The 24,407-nt window shown below is 35.7% G+C and overlaps 1 protein-coding gene across 1 annotated transcript in view; it reads left to right on the top strand.

Annotated features, from left to right (window-relative positions):
- The window catches only part of LOC137669217 (transcription initiation factor TFIID subunit 4-like), a 140,928-nt gene that overhangs the window by 20,036 nt on the left and 96,485 nt on the right, over window positions 1-24,407 (top strand). Inside the window, exons 6-10 of the mRNA XM_068411192.1 lie at window positions 285-374; window positions 2,252-2,509; window positions 12,200-12,305; window positions 16,610-16,724; window positions 23,611-23,780. Of these exons, the coding sequence (XP_068267293.1) occupies window positions 285-374; window positions 2,252-2,509; window positions 12,200-12,305; window positions 16,610-16,724; window positions 23,611-23,780 (739 nt within the window). The remainder of the gene's footprint in view (window positions 1-284; window positions 375-2,251; window positions 2,510-12,199; window positions 12,306-16,609; window positions 16,725-23,610; window positions 23,781-24,407) is intronic.

The raw sequence follows: 24,407 nt of genomic DNA, 5'->3' as shown, positions 1-24,407 counted from the left end.
AAATCTGTTAAAGGTCGGCTTTCTCTTACTTTCTGAAAGGGGAAGTGCAACAAAGTATTTAGTATGCATGCATCAAAAACACTGTTGTTTTGATGGATAATATTTAAATTAACTCTTGACAGAAGGATTTTATAGATACAGAGGAGCTGAGGTACTCAGCTTTGAAAGTCCTTCTTGATATCGTAGCCTATTTAGCTAGAGGTGTATACATATATATTATCTGTAAAAAAAACAATGAAACAACTGAACTGAGTTGTTGATGCTTGTTTTTCTTCCCCCTGAAGGATGCAAAGATTGATCCAGAAGAATTTACAGGCCGCCTTCAATCCGAACTCAAATCATCTCCTCAGCCATATCTTGTACCTTTCCTTAAGGTAATGTGATTATTGTTTAGATAAATTCATTTCAATGCAAATGTCAATACATTAAGTTTTAGAATATACTTTTTAAATGGAATTAGCTTTGCCTGTCTGGAGCAGGACTACTCAATTTTTACTTTGTGTTGCCAATTTCTGCTGAAATCTGCTTGGCTGGAGGTCATGTGCAGGCTCCATCTCTGTCAGGCAGCCAGCTGCTGCTTACTGCTTTCGTGGTTGGGAACTGTGGCTGTGTGCTGCAGCTGGCTGCTCCCTGACAGGTTGAGAGAATGGTAAGAAATAGGGATTTCCTACAGGAGGGAGACGTCATGTGTTTGGGATCTTGGTTTAGGTTTAAGAAAAATTTATCATCCAGAGCTGATCTGGAGTTTACTGCTTAAGTAGCCCTGATCTAGAACATTTTAGTAATTATATTTACATAAAAAAACCGTTACTCCCTAGTTGGGAAATCATCCCTTGTCTATTCTGTGGTGATCCTTTACTGTTACAACGCATATACTTTTCTGTGGTAGTAGGTCATTTTTTGTGAAATGACCTTCACATTTGGAAGGAGTCACAAGTTATTTCGATAGAATGCTTCAAGTAATTTAATAAACTTTTTCCATATTGTTTTTGTAATCTACATTTGAGTCATTGATAACTGTCAATGCATGTATAATGGTGATTATGAAAAACTAAACTGGATAACGCTGTTGAAATAGTTGATTAGCTGATCCTGCCTGTAATCTGGAACTAATCTATAATAGAAGCTCTAATGTGATACCAAAATGATTTATTGTTGGGTCATAAATTAGTATATGTGGGGATGAATTTAACTTTTAATTGGTTCTTCTACATTAATCACAATAGCTTCCGTATGGAGGATTATATACATACATACAAAGCGTGTTTAATTATGCCCCAACAAAACCACAACTGTAATTTTAAAAGCATTTTTCTTCCAGTCCAAAATGTCTCAGTTTAGGGCAGGTTTCCTTTCTTTCTTCTCTCCCTTCAACTTTTCTTCAGAACTCAGTCCCTCTGCTTCTCTTTTTTCAAGTTATCATTAACCCTTATTTGTGCCTTTTCCTGCTCTTATACTGTAGTCACTTCTAGCATCATTATAAGTTTTAACTTGTTTCCTTTCTTTGAAGTCCTTTCTTGACAACAGGCATTAAGTTTTTAAATAAATATTAGAAGTTTAGAAAGGACTGTAGTCTGGGCTAAACACTGTTGCATTCTACAGCTGCCTGGGAGAACACTTCAAAAGAACACTGCTACCACTTAAAAAGTAAAAAGTTTGTTTGTGAAGGTACAGTAGAGCCTTTTAGAACTATATTTTTTGGTTGAACTGGTCTGAACATGAAGCATACAATAGTACACTTCTCTAATCCAGTCAGAATACATTAGATCAGTAATAATACAGTAAACAGCTATTGCTGTAGGGCATCAACAGTTAAATCATCTTGTTCTAGGTACTGGAGACATGTCAGGAGAAGTAAATTGGTGCAGCTTATTTCTTCTAGCATGCAATGGTAATAGGGTTGTTCCTATGGTTCTGCCTTTTCTATTTCCATCTTTTGCCCTTCCAAAGACCTAAGCTACAAGTTCTAGATAGTCTTGAGGAGGAGGGTGTTATATTTTACTGCCATGGTGGAGTTAGGGTACATCAAAATCTACAGGGTTGCTAAATACAAATTGAAAGCTTTCTGAAAATGTGAACTGAACTTTCCCTCTTACAAAATATGTTCAATCTTAGTTCTTTTTGATGAACAGGCAGATAGTACAATTGGAAAGAAAGCTGCATTCTTTTAATCATGTTTACAGCAAATTTCAAAACATTTCTTTGTCAACCTGCTAAATTTGGTATTTCATAAACTTTCTTCTGTTTTTAGAAAAGTCTGCCTGCATTGAGACAATCTTTACTGAATAGTCAACATTCAGTTTTGCAAGGACAGCCGTCTCAGCAGTCACTTCAACAAACCAAGCTATCACAAGTTATACCTCAATCTGCCTCTGGAAGCATTTCCTCTGTTGTCACAACGCAGACAATAGGAATAAGGCAACCAAACAATATTTGCACAGTCTCTGTATCAAATACAGTGCAGCCTCCTCAGGTTAAGGTGGTACAGTCAAATCAGAGTTCTCAACTGGTAGGTACTGTAGTATAAAAGAGAATTTCTTAACAAACTGAATAGCAATTTTCAATGTTATTTTTATTGCATCTTGTTTGGGAAAATACTTTTTTGTTTGTATCATATTCTATGATATATAGTAGTACCTCATTTTATGGAAGTTCACATGTATGTTCAATCTTTGCTCAACGATTAGTTTAGGTAACATTATTAACATAGCTTAAATTTAAGAAAGTACGCTCTTGGCCTTTTTGTCTGGAATACAGTGATTGTTATATGAACACAGTGGAATTTGAGCTACTTACAAATGTACAACAGAAAGCTTTTCAAGACTTACAGACAAGAGTATAATTTTTATTATGTCATTAGGTATGCCACTTTGCTTAGATTAGTCTGCATTAAAATTAACTCTGTCTCATTTTAAACTCTCCTATATAAAATCTTGTAGAAGAATAGCTGTACTGTACCAGCATGTTTTGTTTAGAAATAGTGCCATACTTTGTTACTTACTGAAATTTATCATTGTTGTGCATGTTGGAGTATTATGTACTTAGACTTATTAATTTCAAAGTCACTATCAACGAGGCAACTACACAGCCAGTTACTCACTGAGAGTGTGCTGAATTTATCCCACTGTTAATAGGATCTTGCGTGTGTGTTTACACTTGTAATTAAAATATGTTTAGGATTTTTACAAGGCCTTGAGTTTATATGGGCATTATCATCCTTCAAGCAAAGATGTAAGAATTTGTTTGTCTGTGGTTTCTGTGTATGTATGAGTAAAGTACGTGAATTGGGTTTCAAAATCAAATTGACAAGTTCCAGAAGGTGTATCAAGTTGGTAAAAATCTGTGTTGTCAAGATTCAGAAATTACACATTTAGTGTAAAACCTTACAGTGGTCTATCCTGAGAGTTTATAGGCTCTATAAAGGATATAAATAATTTGTAGGGTGCGCGGAGAGAGAAAATTTATTTTCCTTTAATTTGTAAGTAGCAGTGCACAATCTGAAAATGTCTGAGCCTTGGGTCTTTTGACCCTTACAAATACTTTCTAGAAGTTAAATTACTAACTTTAAGATGAAGTTAATGTAATTTCACCATCCTTTAGTGAGCATTGTTTTAGTGTATAAGAACATCTTAGATGCCAAGACTTCTGAGTCTGCCTTTTGTAATACACACAAGACATTTGGATATTTTGCACCTTAGCTGCTTTCTGTTCAGCCACTTGAATTCTTTCTTTTTCTAAGATAGGTTCTCCCCACCCCTTCTGGACAGTTGTATTATTTAGAAAAGTGTTCCTTAGAGTTTTTGTGACTTCTTTTTGATTTGTCTGTGTTTCGTAAGACTGAATTGACAATGGCTTTGATTCTTCAAGGTAGGGGAGCAGGAACTGGTTGTAATTACAGGCAGTAGGTGTAAAAATTATTCCCTGTCATGGGGAAAGCAAACTTCTGACAGCAGCTGACAGGTTCCTTACAAGTATAAACATTCATGGCCAGTAAGTCTAGCCTTATCTCACTCCACAATCTTAGGACTAACCTACTGCTAGGTAACACAGCTTTTTCCAATGTTTTGCAACCCACTTTAAACACTCCTGTGCCTACTAGGCAGATTGCACCCCACCTTTTGAGAAACACTGATGTAGAACAAAAATGTGTCAATAAGGAATTCTTACTCTTATAATTCTTGTGAATATTTTCTGAATATTTAAGTTTAAAAATTGAAAGCCAAATTTATGGGAGAGACACCTTCTGTGTCTCTCTTTCACATATCCATGCATACTCAAAGCAAGCAATTGTGTCATTAATCTGAGTAGAGATTAACAATGTGAAGAGTTGCTCTGTCATCTTATTCAACATACCTATGCAATATGAGGGAGCTAAAAACTGCTAAAGTAATATATTGTGGAGATTGATCTGATGGGCAAAAGAAATTGTTTTTCTCTCTGTGAGGAGGTCTTAGGTCTAGGACTGAATTTTCATCTTATTTGGTACATGAAATGACCGCTACGTTTTCAAAAGCTAGCAAACTGCGCAGAGCAAAACTATGCTTAGTACTATTCCTTTTCCAGAAACTATTTAGAGAGAAGTGAATACAATAAAAAATAACCATTTATTTGCTTTATTGCATAACTGGCTTTCTGTGTTTGCTTTCAGTTCATCAGTAATGTAACTAGTTAATAGAACTAAACATTACATTAGCCAAGCACTTCTTAGTGGCCCTCAATTTAGTTCTATACAGACAAAAGCAGCATCAGACAGTAAGAGTTACTGCATAAAAAAATCTTACATACCACAACAACCATCAGCTCAGGTGCCAAGCAGACAACCCAGCAGCATCTCCATGTCACACTAGTAATTGTTCGTAAGTATTGACTTTTTTGTGGTGACAGTGATCACACTCTTCGCACTTCTTAGAGCTCCCCGAAATCAGAGCACAGCAAAGAGCTGCTGGCCATCTTGCCTGGGACTTGTCCGGAAGAGGAAGATTACAGCTGGCTTGCCTAAGGGTGGCCAGCACTGATGGAGGAAACTGGCTGAGTTCCAGATTTTCCAAGCCTGAAGCTCACTTGAGAGAGTTCCAGCTGGCTTTGCAAACTGTCCAGCTGCAGAAGGGCAAGCCTGTTTTTGAATATAGATCCTTTCATACCAGCCAGTTTACAGTAGTCTAGTTTCTTTTAAAATGTGAAGAATCTGTTAGCTGTTCCTTTCTTTTCAATTTTTTGTTTTACAGAGGGGTCAGATGTGGTGATATTTCTTCCGGTTATATTGAGGTATCTTGCAACATGGGAATTCTGTGTACGCTGTTCAGCATGCAGTGTAGATTGCACGAAGGAGACTTTGGCATTAAAATGTATAGCATTAGTGGAAATGAAAGAGGAGACTGTTTTATTTATCTGTTTTGTAAAGTATTGGAATCATATTCCAAAACTATGAAAAAGCTATGCTCTAAAGAGCTAGATAGAGCTGTTAGTACTGGTAACTACTTCTAGCTAGGAAAAAGGGCAATAATCTTAGGCTAATATTTTATTGATGAGACACTAATGAGATAAGCCAGCAATCAATTTTTTAAATTGTTCCGAGTGCAATGTTCAAAGTTTGTCTAAACTCTAATTCTTAGGGGCCAGGAGCTCTATATAGCCTTATACATGGAGACATTACCTGTCTTGTTCTGGGTGTTAGAGTAAATAGAATTTCTATGAATAACAGAGATGTTCTTTATTAAATGTGTTGAAGTTGTAAGTAGATTGGTGAGTAATGGAGATCGATTAGCACTTAATATATTGTGTTAACACTGCATCATAAGGAGAAAGTACTCCTGGAGGTTGAAGCCAATTATTAAATTTAAATGATAAAGAAACAGTAAGAAATTCAAAGTGATCCATCTTAATTAAAACAAATTTAATTATATGTAAAGCAATATAAAGATTTGTGCAGGTCTAGGATTAGGAAAGATGTATAGAAATACATCTGGACCGTTGTTGCTGCAGTAGATTGTGCACAGTGTCCAGAGGGGAGATTTCATCATCTTGTAAGTTACACTAGAATAGTATTTGCTAAAACATTTACTAGCACTTTTCCAGGGACTGTCATAGTGTTTGGAGGCTCCCGGAAGGTGAGAGTGAGTAATGGAATTTGGAAACGAGATACAACAGCAGAATAAGCATTATGTTATATGGGAGTGTTCTGCTTTGCTTTTTGATTCTCTACTGAAGATTTTTTTGGCATCAGTTTTCTGTTGTTGAATGATCGTAATTTGTACACATTTTAGTGACTCACAGGAAATAATTTGTCCTGTGTGCAAGACAGCTTAGAAATGGAAGACCAAAAGACGGCTGTTTGGATAAAAGGAGTAGGTTCTGTTAATGAACAAATTAAGATCTATTCGCTGACTTGGAATCTGGTGTACAATAAAATTTAAATAAAAATGGCTGTTGAGCAGTAGACAGTCTTGGGATCCATTAACAGGAACAAAGCCTATACTTGACAAATTGTATGCCTATTTGAAATACAGCCTAGTAGTCTTCTGAGTTGTTATCATGGGCTTTACTTTCAGAATTCTGTGGGCTGTACCTTTAATATAAGGAGGGTATTGGCAGTGAATGCTGTTGGGAAACCGGCAACAAAAGATGGCAATTAAAGGACAGACTTGAAAGCAAAGACTAGAAGAAAAGCTTAAGAGAGTTAAACACAGGTAACTTGGTCAAACACTAACTAAAGGGGCGCATAAAAAACATTTACAAATATTTTACGGGTTTAAACATCAAAAGTATATTGATGAATTATTTAGAGCAGATTAAAAGAGTATAAATATGAATAACAGGATATAATTAAGCAAAGTAGGATTTAGGCAGGTTATAAGGCAAAATATCCTTACAATAAGACAGATTATTAGATGGTAGATCAAGCTCCCAAAGGAAGTGATGAAAAAGCCATCACTGAAAACACTCAAAATTAGACCAGGTGAAATACTGTAGGAAGAATTCTATAATAAATTGAGGAGCAGGTGGGACAAGTGATCCAGTGGCTTTTGGTTTGATTTTTCTTCATTGCTTCTTTGAAAACACATACTCAATCGAACAATACTGTTGTCATATTAACATTAAAAATTACATGCTGAGTTTTTAAAAAGTACATTTTGTTTTTATTTGGGAGGAAAAACAATTGCTTATGCAAATTTTAATACACTGTTGAAAAATTGTAACTGTTACTATTACAGCATGGTAAACAATGGTAAATATGAATTCTAGGCCCATAAAAGCATGGACATTGTAAGTTAATGCTGCCAGATTACATGATAGCTGAGGTTTGATATGACATTAATCTTCAGGAGTGAGTAGACTGATAAATCACAAGTGGCATAGCCACAAGTGAGTTAGCAAGTGTTTACTCATGAGTGAAGATAAATGTCATATCAGACCATAGCCATTCTGAATTTTGTACATTTACAAGTGGCTTGTTTTTTCCTTCACAATACTTTTTTAAACTTAATTGAGAGAAAAAATGCTTGGTAAAGGATATATTTTCCAAATTTATTTTTATTTTCCATTCTTTGCAGAAGCTTCTATTTCCTATGCTTTTATTTTTCTTACTGTAGTTGATATGCTTAAGCTTTTGGATCAGGTGCTTTTGTTGCAAAGTGCGGTTTATGTAAATTGAGTCAGGCTGATTTTGCAGCCCTTATCAAGTAAGGGGAAGCATATCGTTGGGACCCCATGTACCTGCATTGGTAAAGGAGCAACTAGATTGTTCAGACTTGCAAAATCCTTGTCCTCAAGAACTTTAGTAGTGAGTTCTAATCTAATTGTCCTAAAGGACTTTTCCTTTCAATGGTTTGTAGGTAGTAGCTTTCATTTTTATTTAGTATCTCCTGTTTAGGTAAGTGAAAGAGAACAGAAGTTACCAGTCTTTCTACTTTTGTACATTTTATGTGCTTTGGCTGAATTCTCTCTCAGTTTGTATTTGCTGGTCGTTTGTGTTGTTAATTACTGGTCTGTGTTCACATATGTGTGATCTGTTCTTTGTCCTGCAATAACACGTACGGTAAAAGATTCACACCTGTCATGGTATGATCATCACCTTTTGGCTTGAGATTAGGACCAGAGAGCACTATTACTTTATTCTCATATAGTTATTGAATCTAAGCTTTTTGAAGAAGAGCCTTAAGAAAAATGCATATTTCGTCTGTCACCACTTTGTTATTCTGGTTATTGGTAGTGTGGCGGTTAAATATCCGTTTTTCATCTTCGTAAGTCTGCTTGTTTTGTGGAAGCACCTTTGCATAAGCATCCCTTTTTACAGATGTGAAAATAAAGTGAACTTTAGAAATGGACAGAGTAGTAGTCTGAACCATTCAGGGAGTGAGAGAACGAACTTGTCTGGAGGAGCAGACAAATGGTGAATCGAAGTGAGCATCACTAGTGGAGTGGAAAGATGACTGTTAAGGGGAGAAGTGGGAAGACGAAATAAAAAAAGAGGGAGGATACTTTCTGTTGTGAGAAATATGCATGTTATTTTATAGAAAAAAAATTAGGTAACATTTCATGTGTTGCACTTGGAGAAGCAACACCATGACTCTCGTGCTTCAGTGTTTTCCTTGAAGAGCTCCAAAGTGCAGCAGCCTAGGAGATGATTCTTCAACTTCTGACTGATAGATTGAAGAGGAGTAGGCTGGTATATGACAGTACTTGCTATCTCAGCACTGTCTTGATCATAATTTTGTTTGGTAATTTTGCTGTTTTCCAAACTCATCATCAAATCCAAGCTATGGCTAAATCACATTAAATCTTTTCTATTTTCTGTGCCTTTGTTGTTATTGTTCTGCTGTTGTGCTTGCTGTCTTCAGTGGTGGAAATAATGAAAATGGCTTCCCTTCTTTTTAGTGGAGATGGAATGATGAACAGTTTCTGTAAACTTTGAAGACTTTTCTGTTCTGTCTTGTTACCTTTTCTGACTTAGCACTTTTATAAGATCATTAATATTCTGATTAGGGATGTAATGGTGGAAGGTTGGAAAGGACTTCCGGAGGTGTCTAGTTCAACCTCCTGCTTACAGGTTGGCGTGTTGCCTGGGGTCTTGACCAATCGTGTTTTGAGTATCTTCAAGGGGAGAAGCTTTGGCTTCTGTTCCTTGTGCTTGCCCACTCTCATGGTAAATTTGTTTTTCCTTATATTAAATTGAAATTTCCCATATTCCAACTTGTGCCCATTGTGTCACATCCTTTTGCTCTGCACCTCTGAGAGAGTCTGGCTCTGTCTTCTCTACATCTTCCCATTAGGTGATTGCAGAGAGCAATAAGATCACCCCTTTTCTGAAGGCTGAAGTAATGTCACTGATAACTTTAGTATACTAAAACATCCACTTCTGTATCTTCCGTATCAGTCTGGGTTAGTAAATTGGTGCTTACGAACTGATCATTTGGGATTCATCATCGATTCAGCATATGAATAGGTAACATTAGATGGGGTACACTCGTGTGTGTTTTTAGGCTGTGAAAAATATGAAATAATTTGGTTAAGTTCATAATCTCCCAGACCAGCTTGCTAGTACCTTGTTCATTGTCTACACATTTCAGGCCAAGTTAAGGACATAATAGTAATGTTTATGCCTTTGGGAAAACAGGCAAGTGGATTAGAACAGTTTAAATTATTTTAATTGATGAAGAGTGGTTTAGATTGTTTATAAGTTTTGATGCAGGGTCAATTACCTCTGATTCGTCAGTTTTTACTATGTCCCTTGTTTGTCTGCGAAGAAAGTTACACATTCTGTTTCAGAAACAAATTGCTGATGTTCATTCCTTAATCACTTTCAGATCTGAAGATTACATCTGTGTTGAAATGTATCTTAAAACTATACAGAAAGTGAAATTTAAGGTACTGTAAAACGTTGCTCTGAGTTCAGTTGCTCTGAGTTCAGGTGCAGCTGTTCCTTTTACAGAGTATGTGCTTGTTGCTGATCAATTTATGGAATTTAAGATGATGATTTTGATCTGGTGCTCCTTGGAAAAGTTTATTTCTTAATCATTTGCTGCACTTTCAGCACTTTTACATATGTTGAAGTCCTCGTACAGTACTTGTTAAAGGACATTTTTTTGAATGTATTTGATAGTAAAGAAAACATTGCCATTATTTATGTCATCTTAAATGGTTAAATGCTGTCCTATCTTTAATGGTGTTAGTGGCTCATTTTTTAGGGCATTCACATAAAAATATTAATCATGTGAAAGAGAACTTGATTCTAAACTGTGGAAGTTGCTTGCTTCACATGGAAAAAAGTCTAATCGCAGACGTTTACAGTAATACCAGATAGTAGTTCTACCCACAGGTCACGCACATCTCCTTTTTGGCCTGGCTTCTGGCCAGTTAAGGTATGGCTGCTTTTCTTCACTATTCTCTGAAAACTCATCCAATAAATTATTGTAAAAGTGGCAACGTTCTCCTATTTCATACCAATATAGTCTGTCTTTTTTTGTGGGCTATTCTGTCTCCTTAGTTACTGAAATACACTTCTGCGTGTTTCCTGTGCATAAAAATGCAAATTCAACTTTTTCCCTCATATTAATTATCACCTCTATGTCGTTCCTGTTTTTAAGCATGGTAGCTGCCTTATTCTTTCCTCTCTGAATGTCACTATTTTCTCACTGCTTGTCTTGACCAAGTAAATTTACATCCGTTTACTCCATTTCTGTGCTTAGTACAAATGTTCCGTTTTCCTTCAGTGTCCATAGTTGAAGCTGAATTCTTAATCTTTTTTTCTCTTTTCTCTTTCTGCAAGGTACCTATTGCTAATACTTCTACATCCACAGGTTTATTATGACTTTTCAATTTCTAATATTTTAGGACGTACAGAATGCAATTTCGTAACTTGAAAAATGGCCCTATTTGTGTGTTTTTTTTTCTCCAGACTACATTACAGGTCTTGTTCCTTCATTGCTCTTTTCTTGTTTGTAGTTTTTGTCTCCCTTCCTTCCGATTTGGGAGCCCTGGTTCCTGCTGATGGAACAATTTCCTATTTGTTCCATAGTGTCTTCATTCTCTACTTTTATGTCTCGTTTGAAAATGCTGTTTCTCCTTTCCTTTTCTCCATAGCATACTTCGAAGTCAGAGATTTGACCATTTGTTATTCAGCTAAATAATATGGTTTTAGATAAACTTTCTAAGAATAATGCCGACTGGTGCTGAATGAAGGTGCAGTGGTTCCTGTTTGCTTCATGTAGCGGGGTGTAGTGTAGTGTATTGTCTTCTGGGAGGGAATACTGCATCCTGTGGGTGTGGGACTGAGACGTGTAATTCTGAAACAGCAGACACGTTATGCAGTGGGAGTAACGTAGTTGTGACTGTGAAGAGCACATGACTTCTGAAGTTGTCATGCCTGAATTGTGTTTGTAATCTTATCTGCAGCTGTTTGCCTGTGCTTTGTTTTCAAAGTTTATTTATGGATTTTTTTTTTCCAGCTCTGCAGCATCCACATGTCTTTTTGAATCTTCTGTTCATTACATCTGTGCCTACCTTGTCTCTGATTTCACAAACATAGATTTTTGCTGTTGCTTAGACATAACCCTTGCAGGTTTTTTCTTTTTGATTTGATTTGTTTATGGGTCAAATTCTAAGTTTTTAACCCAGTTTCAGTTTTGGGTAAGGACTTCAGAACTTGTCTTAGTAGTAAGTAAAACCTTGAGAATACCCAATTAACAATGAAAAGATGAGTATATGATCACCACAAAACATTGTTTTCTTTCTTGTGTATATCTGACTTCGGAACCCATAATATTTTAGAATTTACTTTTAGTATATATTTTCTTTAAAAAGCATAGATATATAGTGAAAGGTCTAACGGCTGTAGGTGGATGCCACTAAAATTATTGCAGCATTTTCTTCTACAAAAATGCTTTTCTTCCTAGTAAAATTTCTGAAGACAAAAGTCTAAACTTTAATATTTACCTTACTACTTTGAAATATATTTTTGATGAAGGTTGTGACGTATGACATTTGTGTCGAACACTGTTTGATTTTTTTAAAGCATAATGGCAAAACAGGTATATACACACACACACAACCACGTGCATTACATGAATATGACTTTTGTCACTAGCTGGTTGTGCTTGCAGATCCACATGCTTATATTAGTAATTACAGGTATTAGTATATTTACGTTGTGTGTGTTTGTGTATAAGGAGTATAATATAAGTATACTTTTTTTTAATAATAGCAGATTATCCAGTCAACATCTGCTCAAACTGTGAAACGAAACCCTGCTTGCCAGACTACCCAGATTAGGATGCCAGTGGTAATAACTCAGACCATTAGACCACAAGGTATGGGTTTAAATGTTTTAGTGAGATTGTTACCTTTGTATGAATTTCATTGTAATTACACGATAGCAGCATGGGAAAAACAGTGTTGAGATTGGCAGGCTTGACATTTATTTTTTACTCCATACTGGCTGAGGAATGCATGTTTTCACTATGCAGTTTCAAAGTGCTTCACACCTACACAGTGAAATGTTTTGAAACAACCTTAGGACTAAACTCTGACATGCTTAGCTCCTTACTCAGCAGTTTTTCATGGAAAGTTCTGAAAGAAGTCAGGAACTTGACTCTTACTGTCCTAAGCGCTAACTCTGGGCCAAGAAAGAAATTCTTCATTTTTTTTCCTGAAGCATAGAGGATGCCTCAATTTAATCATTCTACTTTTAACTCTTACTCCTGAAGTGGAACATGATAGTCACTGTCTCTGCAGCTGCAGAGGTCAAGGTAGGAGTCCTAGAGAAATTTCTCAACCCACGTGCTATTTTTTTCCCTCCTGCCTATATGTTTACTTTTTGGTGAGGTCAGAGACTGACTGCAGCAACCTGACGTGCTATGATTAGCCAGGGGAGCAAGAGGTGTGGTTTGTACACAACTTCCTCATCTGTCTGGGCACAGGTGGATTAATGTGTGGCTGATACATCCCACTTAAGAGGGTTCTTGAAGCCTTCTTACTTTCTAATAAATACCCATTTGTTTTGTTCCACCACTAGACCTTTTAGGCTTGGTTTTTATTTCTCCTGCTATGTGTAAGAGTACCTTTTTGGATGTGGGCATTTAGATGATTGAGGGTTTGTAATGGAATACAGAGCTTGTCATCTTTAGGTATTGAATCAGAAATCAAGCTAGTTTAAATGCACATAAAAGCTATTGCTGCCTATTTGACTTTATTGCTTGGTCTTTTCTGTTCTCCTTGGTAAAAGAAAGCATCAAAACCCCCAACGATCACAGTTAATAGCAGCTGATGTTCTAATTTCTCTGTTTTCTTCAGAGAATCCAAAGGTTGAATGGACATGGAGACCAAGCTGTCACTGTAATCCTCTAGGCTGTTTTTCCAAGTTAGGAAGAAATGCTTTTACTTGTAATAAAAGGTGTATATTTGATAGCACTGATACTCATGTCCTGAGTTTATTAATAGGGAAGGTATTCGGCATCTTATAGCATGAACTTTCACTTCTGACTAACGTGTCTGAGAGTGAAGGCTGATTTAATTTTTTGCTTGTTCAGTCTCTTTAAGTTGTGAATGTCAACAGTGTGCCAAGAATTTGCATGATACTGGCACCTGTCTTTTAAACAGTGGATTCAGAATACAAATTTATTCATGATAGCCATTGATCAGCCAATGAAACGCAACTTAACTGGCTGTTTGGCTTTGGGAAGACAACGGTTCATAAAGGCCAATTCGTGCAAAGCCTGGCTTTCACGTTGAGTTTATTCCTATTTACAAGCTTCTTTAAGCCCACCACTATGTTGTTTTAATTACACAGACAAAGCAAAGAGAATAGAAATTTAGAAAACATCCCATTGTAAAACTGCTCATCCTGCCGCCCATGTCTAGGGAAAAGTCTGCCTGTGTGCTTGCAGCTCTGAGAAATGCTGCTATAGCATACTGTCAGATACTAGTTTATTTTGATCTTGATATCTTGTTAAAACTTTCTACTGTAAACACTGGTATAATGATATTTTATACTGGCTAGGTATTCCTGTAGAAGGAGATAAGATACTGGAATAAGATATGGTCTATATAGAAAATTACAGTAGTATAACTTTGTGGAGTGTGACTTTTTAAGGATAATTACACCAGAACTGAGCTGACTTCCGCGGAATGGTGCATTTTCCTTCTCAGATAGGAGTGAATCTCCTAGTGTAAGGTATTTTTATGTTAATGTTAATGCATCCATGTGAACAGACTGCGATGCTTTTTAAAACAATAGTATAGATAAAGCTGACAGGCTTTAAGGACTTTTGTATTAATGAAATTACTTCCACACCAGAGAAAGTAACACTATAGTTATTGCACAAAAAATACACACTCCTTTATCAAAGCACTTATCAGTATAATAATAAGGTGAATTGCATCTTATGGATGGGGTAATTGAGCCAAAGAATAAAATAATTAGCCACAGTATTCATTGCAGCTATTTAGCCTGTGCAGAAATACAACTAGGAATTTATAAGCTCCTAAATTTGGGCTTATTTCTCTAGATTATGCTACTTAAAATTTGAAATGAGGACCCAGTGGTGAAAGACTCTGTATGTCATTACCAATCCCATGCAGTATCTAGGCCCACAGGTGATTTTAATTTTCAAAACATGCCTTACCTCATAATATAAATTGATTATTTTAGCCACATTTTGTGTCTAACTGCTTAATCATGCACAGTTGTGATTTAAACCAGAAAACTTGTATGTCACCCCCAAACTTATATTTACTTTGCCAGATCCATTTGAGTAGAATTGCATATACAAGGGGCGAAATGAAGTGAGACTTAATTTTTCCGTATCTAGTGTGGACATACTGTTTTCCTGAGACCAAGAAGTTAACTATTGTGGTGGTGTACTTTTTGGATTTTTTTTTTTTTATCAAAAGTGATCATCTGTAGAAAGCAAACCATTGACACTAGCTCTAAAGGAATATAATATTAATTCTGGAGGAGTGCCACTGTTACCTTAATTTTGCTATTGCAATAATTTTCAAGGTTAACACACTTTTAATGTCCTAGGTCTTAATTGTAGAAAGCAGAGATCTGCTAATTTTTATTATTGTATTATTTCTTTCCTTCCAGTTCACTTAGTAGAAAACCTTTCAGTTAGTTCATCTGAAGTAGATAAACGAATTGTCTGGTCCATGAACTAATGCTATCTGTGACATCTCATGGACCTTGAATATTCTGGTGACAAACTATTTTTGTTCCCCGGGCTTGGAGCCTGAAGTCCTGAATCTTGTTTTGTACTTGCTAATGTTGAGAGTCCACACAATGGTTTATTTATACAGATTGAAGAACTGAACGAACACTGTCAAATTAGTTTCACTTTAAGATCATATGTTGAAGATGATGAAGACTTCAAAATAAAATAAGCAATTCTGGATTCATTCAAAGATAATACTTTTCTTTTAGCAAAGAAGTGTTCTTAAAAGGATTTTTTGGGATAGTTGTGTTTCAGGTTTTTACAATTCATGAAAGAAAAATAATATAACTCTACTAAGGTTCATACCATGCCATTTGTATGCAAATGAGACATAGATGTGCAGGAATAAATTTCATGTACTTCTCAAAGTCCCAAACACTATATCTATGTAACACTCAATAAAATTGAGTGAAATGCAAGAAAAAGGTGAGATCTTTTAAGTCAAGTAGACATATGAATTAATTATTTTTACGTGCCAAAACACAAGCGGGATTAAAGGAAACACAAAACATAACCCAAGTAAACATGTGTTTAAGCAGTAAAGGAGGGCTTACTCCAAAGTTTCATTTGTCACTCCCCTTTCAGTTGCATACTGATACAGTGTTTTTAATATTAATAATACAGGTCTGTTGATTTACTAATTAGCAACATCAATTTGTAATTTTTTTTTAATTAAATTTTTCCAAATGTCAGTGAGGAATTAATATCCATTTTTAAATTTACTGTCACAAGAAGCTGAATGTCCACCACACTTTGGCTCATTTAGAAAGCCCGGTTTTACTTCTACATATAGACCTGTGAAGTCAAGATACAGAGATAAATTACTTTTAAATCATTGTTTTCAAAATAAGAAAGTAAAAGACAACCTTTATGAGGGGGGTTATGTCAAATTTTACAGTAGTGTTTTTTCTTTTACATACAATGTAAAACATTTGAAAATATTTGAAATAATGTTTTCAACTCTGAAAATACATGTGTTTCACTGCAACAAAGAACAACGAATATATAAAAAAATCTGAAAGGCGTAGTTAATACCCTGAGTGACTGTGACTTAAGCATCTGTATTAAGAACGTTTTAAATTCTGCTTCTTTATTCTGTGCAGATTATCTAGAAAGGTGGTTTACTGGCAATTGCAAACACACAGCCATTATGTGTATTATAAACTGTTAGGGCCAATGGTTTTCAGTTTTGGAATCTTCAGTATTCTGTAAATATTGAACAAACTGTAATGTTAATATAAATTTCATATTTTAAATTGTTATTCTTCAGCAGTGTAATCTTTAAAAATAATAACTTCCTTTGTTTGCAATTTACAGACAGTTAAATTTAGTTCCTGGACAGAAGGTTCTTTGATGTAAATTGCCTAAGACAGCTCATAATAACATTGCTTGGTGTTTTTCAGGCACAGTAGGGAAGGCACCAACAATACAAGCCAGCAAAAGTCCTGGGGGCTTTGGTGTTCAGGTCTCTGCAAATCAGAAAAACAAGCTGAATGACCCTGGAGGTGGTTCTTTCAGGTAAAAAAAATAAAAAATAATAAAATAAAATGCAAGGGGTGTTGGGGGGGGTTCTTAAATATAAAATGGACTTTAGAATTGGCGTAACAGCAGAGGGCAGTGTTTTACAATAATTCCTGCCGTTTCTTACTGTGATTGGATGACAATTTTCTTGCTTAGTTCTATTTTAAAAAAAGGGAGGGGATCATGACATGTCTTGAGGATTTTTCTCTGAATGCACATTTTAATATTTAGTAAAGCATTCAATTCTGTGGATTATAATAAAACTTCTGGTAAATGGAATTATGTGTATGAAGTTTTAAAAAAAATACATGATTGGTTTTATGTGTCGAATTCTAATGTTCATATGGAACGTATCTTGCTGAGAAGACATTGTGATGACAAGGCTTCCTGTCAATAGGCTTCTCCCCTCATCAGCATAGAGAAAATACTATATGGTTTTGGTGGTGGGTTTGGTTTTTTTTTTTTGTTTGTGTGTGGAGGACTGTTGTTCTTGGTTTTAAAGAGAAGGCATTGCTGTATCTATTCGTCACGTGCTTACTTAGGTAGCAGAGGTTGGGGCATTCTGTGGGGTCCCTGTGGTAATCAGATGCTTCAAAGGTTCAACACAGTAGCGTTGATGCACTGAGCTGCTATACCAGTTCTTCCGTACGTCAGACTTTTATTTTATATATATTTTTGATATTTTTAGTCTTCGTAGTGAAAAGCTAATCTTATGTTTACTGCATTTTGCTTTCACTGCCATCATGTTAATTTTTTTCCACTGATGAAAGTATATTTTATTTGTGTTTAGACATTTACTTTCTTTGTTAAATGACAAAATATTCCTAGATTTTCCTTTTCATTTTCTGGAATTCTTATATTGCTCTGACGTCATCAAACCGATAATTAATTTTCAGGCTTATGCTTCTGCAGGTGAAGTAAAAGAGAATTTGTAGCTCTTTGAAATATCTCTGCTTTGAGGCATGTCAGTATTGCAACTAATAGTGGTAGTACTTAGTATTAATCTAGAAGCAAAATCATTCAATTTTTTATTTTCCAATGCTTTTGCCTCCCACTGAGTATTTAAATGATTTAAAATGTCTGTTGGGTTCAATTGTACTGTCTTAATAAGTATTTTTTATGTTTGTAAGCAACATGAGCATTTATTCTTCGTTAGTATAGCTTTCAATTTTACATACACCAAAAGGGACAGCATTTTTTTAACTGGATGTTGTAAACTGTGCCAGGATTGATTCTTGCATTCACTTAGTTTATACATAGAATATATTAGGTTAGCTGGAATTGTTAATTTTCCCTTGGGGAGAAGCAAATGCTCAAGGCACTGATTGATAAATCAATAAATCTTTAGTGAGTTTGGTAAATAAGCTGTCAAGGGTGTATGTCATTTTTCCTCTAGAGAACAAATTTTAGTCAGAATGAATGTGTTTGTTTCCTTGCATTGTTTTCTCCATCAAAATAGTAAGACACAAAGCAGCATTTAAATAAGTCCATAAAATTGCAAGGATTTATTAAACAGCAGCAAAGATCAAGTTTTTTCTTGATATCTTAACAAAGAATTCAGTTGTTTGCATATTTGCATTTCAACCCCTAACTTCTCCTGAGGACAAATAGATGTCTGACTATTAAGCCTAAAGGCACAGAGCTGGAAATCTGTATTAATCCTCTGAATGCTGACTAGTTTTCCTCAACATTCCCAGCGTGTGTGAAGAATGTGTTTTTAGCCAGAAGGCAAACTGGCATCTAAAGCAAAGCAAGAATTTTGAAAAATAGTTGTGTTATGTATAAATTTATTTTGCCCTTAGTGTTTTATTATTGCATATTTGTTTCATTATTTTATATTCTGCTTTCTTTAAAATAACTTACTTGAGATTTTCACTCTTGTGAGCAAAGTGTTGGTCACTAGAAATGGAAATGTGGACTTTGTTATTTTCAGTTTCTTCTATTCTGCACTGTGGGAAATACAGGAAGGAATTACAAAAGACATAGCAATTAGGAATTTTGCGTATTACAGCTTAGCCTTTAATGTCAGCATTTATTAATGAACTATAAGACTGCTTACATGAGTTCACTAGATATTATAGTAGGTATTCCATGACACAGAGTTTTCAACCCAAGACTTCTGCAGTGTGAAGTTGTTGTATTCATGAAATTTATGTCACCATTTTTGGTATTAAAATTTATTGTTGCTAAATTTTTCAGAGAGAACCACAGACAACTCCATTTAGTTGACTTTTTGTCTATGTTAATAACTAAGGATGGAAGTTTGAATTCAGTTTTTTGTAATTTTTTGTTTGTTCGTTTTACAGTAGAGATTCAGACTTGGCATTTGTACCGTAATAGTCCAGCCAGCGGTTTCTGTAGTGAGGAGAGATGAAGCAGAGGGCCCACTGACGTCTGCTAGGAGCCTGTGTATTTGGCTCCAACTGCTGTGTACCTCATCATCTAGTTTGGTAACCTCAGAGCTCCCACTAAAATAATCTACCACTGATGACAGTGAAAGTATCAGACTCTCAAAGTAATTCTTACCTGTAGTTCAGATTGTGGCCAATACAAAGAACTAGTGGGAACATTTGTTCCCCCTGATATTGTGTCAGAATAATTTCAGTTGGAAGGGACCTTGGGAGATCAACTAGTCCAACTTCTGACTCAGAGCAGGTTTTGTTCGATCAGAGACTTGTCCAGTTCTACATATCTCCAAGGATGGAGATACATGTTTGTACTCTTGTATGATCCTACCACTTTCTGACTGCATTGAGTAAGGCTCAGTGGCATTGCCTGTAAAATGAGGCAAGAAGTGAACAGAACCATTCCTTTAATGTGTGTGATGACGATATGTTTGCCATAGTGTACCGGGTAGCCAGATGCTCCTTCCTTTTCACAGCAACCTTTAAGTTTCTTTGTTTTTCCAAATAAATACTTCAAGCTATAAGGTGATTGTGTATTTTTTCCATATTTTTCAAAATCAAGAAAAATGCTGGCCACAAGTGTGGTATGTTCTGTCATCCTTTTCGCTTATCAGTGGGAAGATCCAACATAGACCGTGAATGAATTGTACAACAAAGCAGTATTAGGGAGAAGTTTCAAGTTAAAACTTGGAAGTCCAAATAAGCATTACAGTAAATTTGGGTAAATAGAATTTATGCCATTACAAAATGTAATATAGAAGTGGCTGTTACTGTAATTTCAGGTCACCGTTTATATCCAACGTGGTGATGTTGGTCTCTGATCTTGTGATCCGTGGAATTTGTAGACTTGCTCAGTCTTGCATACATGTAGGGACTTTGCCCTAATGACACAAAATTTCACGTTTGAAAGTGAGGGGAATCAATAGTATAATGTTGTTTCAGTTGCTTTATGTGTTCTTATAGCTTATTTGGGAGCAGCTCAGTATTGCAGATTTGGACATCATTGGCTCAAATCTTACAAAGTGCGTGAGAAAGAAAAACAGTACACAGTTTTGCAGTTAAGATTTGTTCATAAAGAAAATGCTACCAGATTTTTATAATGGCTTGTCTTAGTTTAAACAAAATCTTTGAAGCATGTTACAGACAACTGCGCAAATACTTCATTTTTTTCTTTCTTATTTTCAAAGAAGAGTTGCTTTTTGTAGTTGCATGAGTGTTTCTAATGAAGAGGAGAGGGAGAGGTGTAACAAGAGGTTGAATATAGGAGGAAGAATTGAACTCTTGGACCACTTAAGATGTAGCTTGTATTTGGAAAGAGTTTGAGAACCCATGCTGTCTTCTTAAAAATAGCATACATGTTGGAATGTTAGATTTATCCCATAAGAATTTAATTCAGTAAAAAATGGAAATAATTACTGAAACACTGTAATTAGTATGAGCACTAATATATGCCAAGAAACATGAAATTGTTAAATACTGTGCTGGGATGAAAAGGGATAGAGAGTAATCATCAATTTAGACGACCACTGGATGGCATCTTTGTTCCATGGAATGACTTCTGAAAACTCACCCATCTGAATTTAAAAGTTGACTTATATAGGAAATGGTTTGGCAAGAATGCCGTCCCTCTTTATATATAAATGTGTATGTGTTTCAGTATCCAAACCCAAGCTCTTTTTCGTGATCAAGTTCCTCAAAGTCAAAAAGGATATATTGATAGAGTTTTTCCCATTGTTACTGAAAAAAAATTGTAGTCTCAGCTATGATTAAAACATTTCATATGTATTTTTCATGTAACATTAAAAAAAATAGATGTACTCACAGATAGTGGATGGCCAATGTAAGATGGAAGGAAATTATTCTGTCCAGGAGTTACAGTGATGGTCTTTGTAAGTGTTGTTGCATTGATTTTGATAGCTTTATTGGAATCCAGGTTTGTGCCCAAATTAATTCTCTGTTTTTATTTCAGACAATATTTCTTTATTTATAATGTGGTCACAGATTTGTACTCTAAATAAAAATTGAAATAGCTAAAATGCTAAGCAGAAGGAGGTAAAAGATTGATTGTACTTTCTTCAGCTGTTAAGTAAAAGTAGAGATAAGTATAAACTTCTCTTAAAAATCCTGTTCTTGAAGTCAGGAGTGCTGTCTTGATTTTTGTATGGATGATTGCTGGAAGGAGATGAAAGCACCTCAACCCTGGCAACCTGATCTGGGAATACAGGATTGAGACTGCGTTACTGCTAGCCAGATTGCACGTAACAGTGTGATAAATGCTTGCTAAAGCAAGTGAGATCATGGGGGCTGTATATAGAGAAAGCATATGAGTATCCTGCTCAGTTAGTATTTTATCAAGATCCTTTGAGTCCTTGTGCTCAGGTCCCCTCAGCAGGCAGCAGACCCCACAGGGCAGCAGTGCTGCCTTTGCACCCAGAGATGTGTGAGGGTCCACTGGGAATCAATATTGGATTATTTTTTTTTAACTGCATAAGCTGGTTAATGTTTTGTAGTTTGGTCAGATTTAGCTTTATTCTGAAATTCTGGTCTCAAGTCTGTTTTCTAGTAGCTTCCACTGTCTTACCATAGTTTTGAGGTTGTTTTATGATAAATACCTTTATATGAATTTGGTTTTACTGTGGTTTGTAAGGCCTGCTGGGTTTGGGCCTTCTGAGTCCTGGGTGCCTTACCTTGGGTGATGCTCATTCTATTTCAAGCGTTCAGGTTTTTAACCCACCAAAATCTTAGATTTTTCCCCTTTTTTAGTGTTAGTTGCTGTTTCATTTGTAATTAGAATCTTATGAACTCGTTGCTGAATAATTTAAGTCGCTGTTAGTTGTTATGTGGCCAAATAGCCACATCAATCAGCTGTGATATTTGGGAGCAGTTTCACAACTGATTGGACAAGGCTGAAGAGTAGTTCGGTCATGTATGCACTGAATGCATAGGAGCCCGGTTTCTTCACGGCAGCTCTTGTGCCCCTCCTATGAGCATCACATACATACCATGTGAAATGTAAAAAATGAAAATCCTTTAGACTCAGCATGAAAACCATCAAGGCAGGAGATCGATTTTTGGGACAACTATCCTCAGGAATTTCATTCTAAGAGAAGAAATCAAGTGCTTAGCACTCGTGGAAAATAATAAAAGCTCATTTGTGTCGCATTTTTCTGGCAATCATTGTAAAATTTCCCATTTTCTGCCTCAAGTGTTCAGCACGTTTCTCCAGGTTTATACAAACAAAAATCCCTTCTTAACTTCTTCCTGCAAAAGAAAACAAAACCAATATCTAACAAATACAGAAGTCTTTCACCAAAATTGGCTACTCTAGTGCAGATATCAAGGAGAGTATGGGAGGACAGGGAGGACCTAGATTATGGATTTCTAGATTTCTCTCCTTTTGTTCTCAGACCTTACTTGCAGCTTTTGTTTTTTACTGTAGGCATTAAACTTGCTACAAGGTGACAGAAAGTATTCTAGGGTGCATAGGATGACATCTATGAAATAATCTTTTAAAAATCCTTTTAAATTAAGCTTTTATTTGTTTGCTTGATGCAGTAGTAGGAGTCTGGAGTTGGATATATGTGGATCTTTTCCATATGTGTATTTTCAAAGGTTGTGTAATTGCTCCTAGAATATACTGAAATACAGTGTTCATGTCAGTAATAGCTGCTAAACAGAATGTACTAAAACCATGTGGTTTTCCACACTTATGAGTCATATGTCATAGAGGTAGGAGGTAAAAGATGCTTGGGAGGTACAGGTATGGAAACTCAAATTTGTTAGTCAGTACTTCTTCAAGCTGTTAGGAAGGGTATTGCAGGACAAGCAGTGGCCTGGGAAGCGCAGCTATCATCTTCTCAAATGCAGCTTATTTTTCTAAAACTAGCTGATATGTTCAACTGATTTTTGTATGTTGCCAAGAAAATACCAGGGCATATTCAAACCACACTTGGAACCCAAACTTACCTGTGAACTTGTCATGGTCAAAGAATCTTTTCTGACTATTGCTGAAAATGCTTTGGTGCACATTTTGATAGGAACTTGTGAAACAGTGCAAGTTTTGCTTTTAAATGTCTGTGGAGTTTTTATTTATTTTGTCATTTCACTCCTAGTTTTCAGCATAAAGAGAATAGCCAAATTCTCTGTCTTTAGTGGTGATCATTGCCTTTAGTTTCCTGACGATCCTGGTTTGATTGATATCACTGACTCTCGGATGAAGAAAAGACACATCTCTCACACCTTCTGTTACAGGCAAATTGCCCTGCTTCTGAAGTTTTCCTAATGTGATCAGAGAAATATTTAGTTATTTCTGAATCTAGAATATATTCTATGAAAATAGAGACCCTAGTGGTTGTGCCTCCAGTTGGCCAGCCACCGGGCAAGTTGCATGATGATTACTTTTGGAGAAGCAGGTAATACACAAAATGAATATATCATATGCAGAATTATTTTTGTTTGTTTTTCTTTTTTCATTACAGAGATGATGATGACATCAATGATGTTGCCTCTATGGCTGGTGTTAATCTTAATGAAGAAAGTGCCCGAATTATGGCTACCAGCTCTGACTTGGTTGGGACCCAGATACAGTCCTGTAAAGATGAACCCTTTCTTGCTGCTATACCTCTACATAAACGCATACTTGAAATGGGTGAGAAACGTGTCCTTCCCTTTTCATAGTGTTTCCTTTGGAGTTATGCAATTCTGAGTAACAGAATATGCTTAGCGCTTAAGATTGTTTTGTAAGCATTTTATTATATAACCTTGTATTACTAAACTTTCAAGGTTTTTGTGACAAAAGTAACTTAGTTATCTCAAATTGGAAAAAAATAGTATACTGGTACTTTTATACTTCATGCTTTCCCCATGTTTTTTATATCCAAGGATCTCAAAGCTCTTTGCAAACATTAATTATTTCTCACAGTCCTCCTTCATGTTTTACACATGAGAAGATTGGAACAGAGAGGTAAAGTAAGTAGTACAGGTCACAGAGGACACCTGTGAATAAGATTTAACAGAATGTTGAAGTTATCTGTCAAGATTTTCTTTCCCCATACAAACCAGTTATTCAGTTCTTAACACCTGCATCTATTTAAGTTCATAGTGATTTTCTTACAGCATTTTTTCAGAAAGGTGTCTTTATTTATCCTGGCAAAAAGGTGTATTTATTTATTCTGCCGTTTGAAAATGGAAGTTAAAAACTTCAGTGGAAAAAATGTTTTGAGATTAGTAAGTATGCTCAGAATGTATTTTATATGACACGCTTCATTAATATACT

Source organism: Nyctibius grandis, chromosome 12 (assembly GCF_013368605.1).
Source record: "Nyctibius grandis isolate bNycGra1 chromosome 12, bNycGra1.pri, whole genome shotgun sequence".
In the NCBI taxonomy this organism is placed as follows: Eukaryota; Metazoa; Chordata; class Aves; order Nyctibiiformes; family Nyctibiidae; genus Nyctibius; species Nyctibius grandis.
This window is presented reverse-complemented; position numbering and strand designations above follow the sequence as displayed.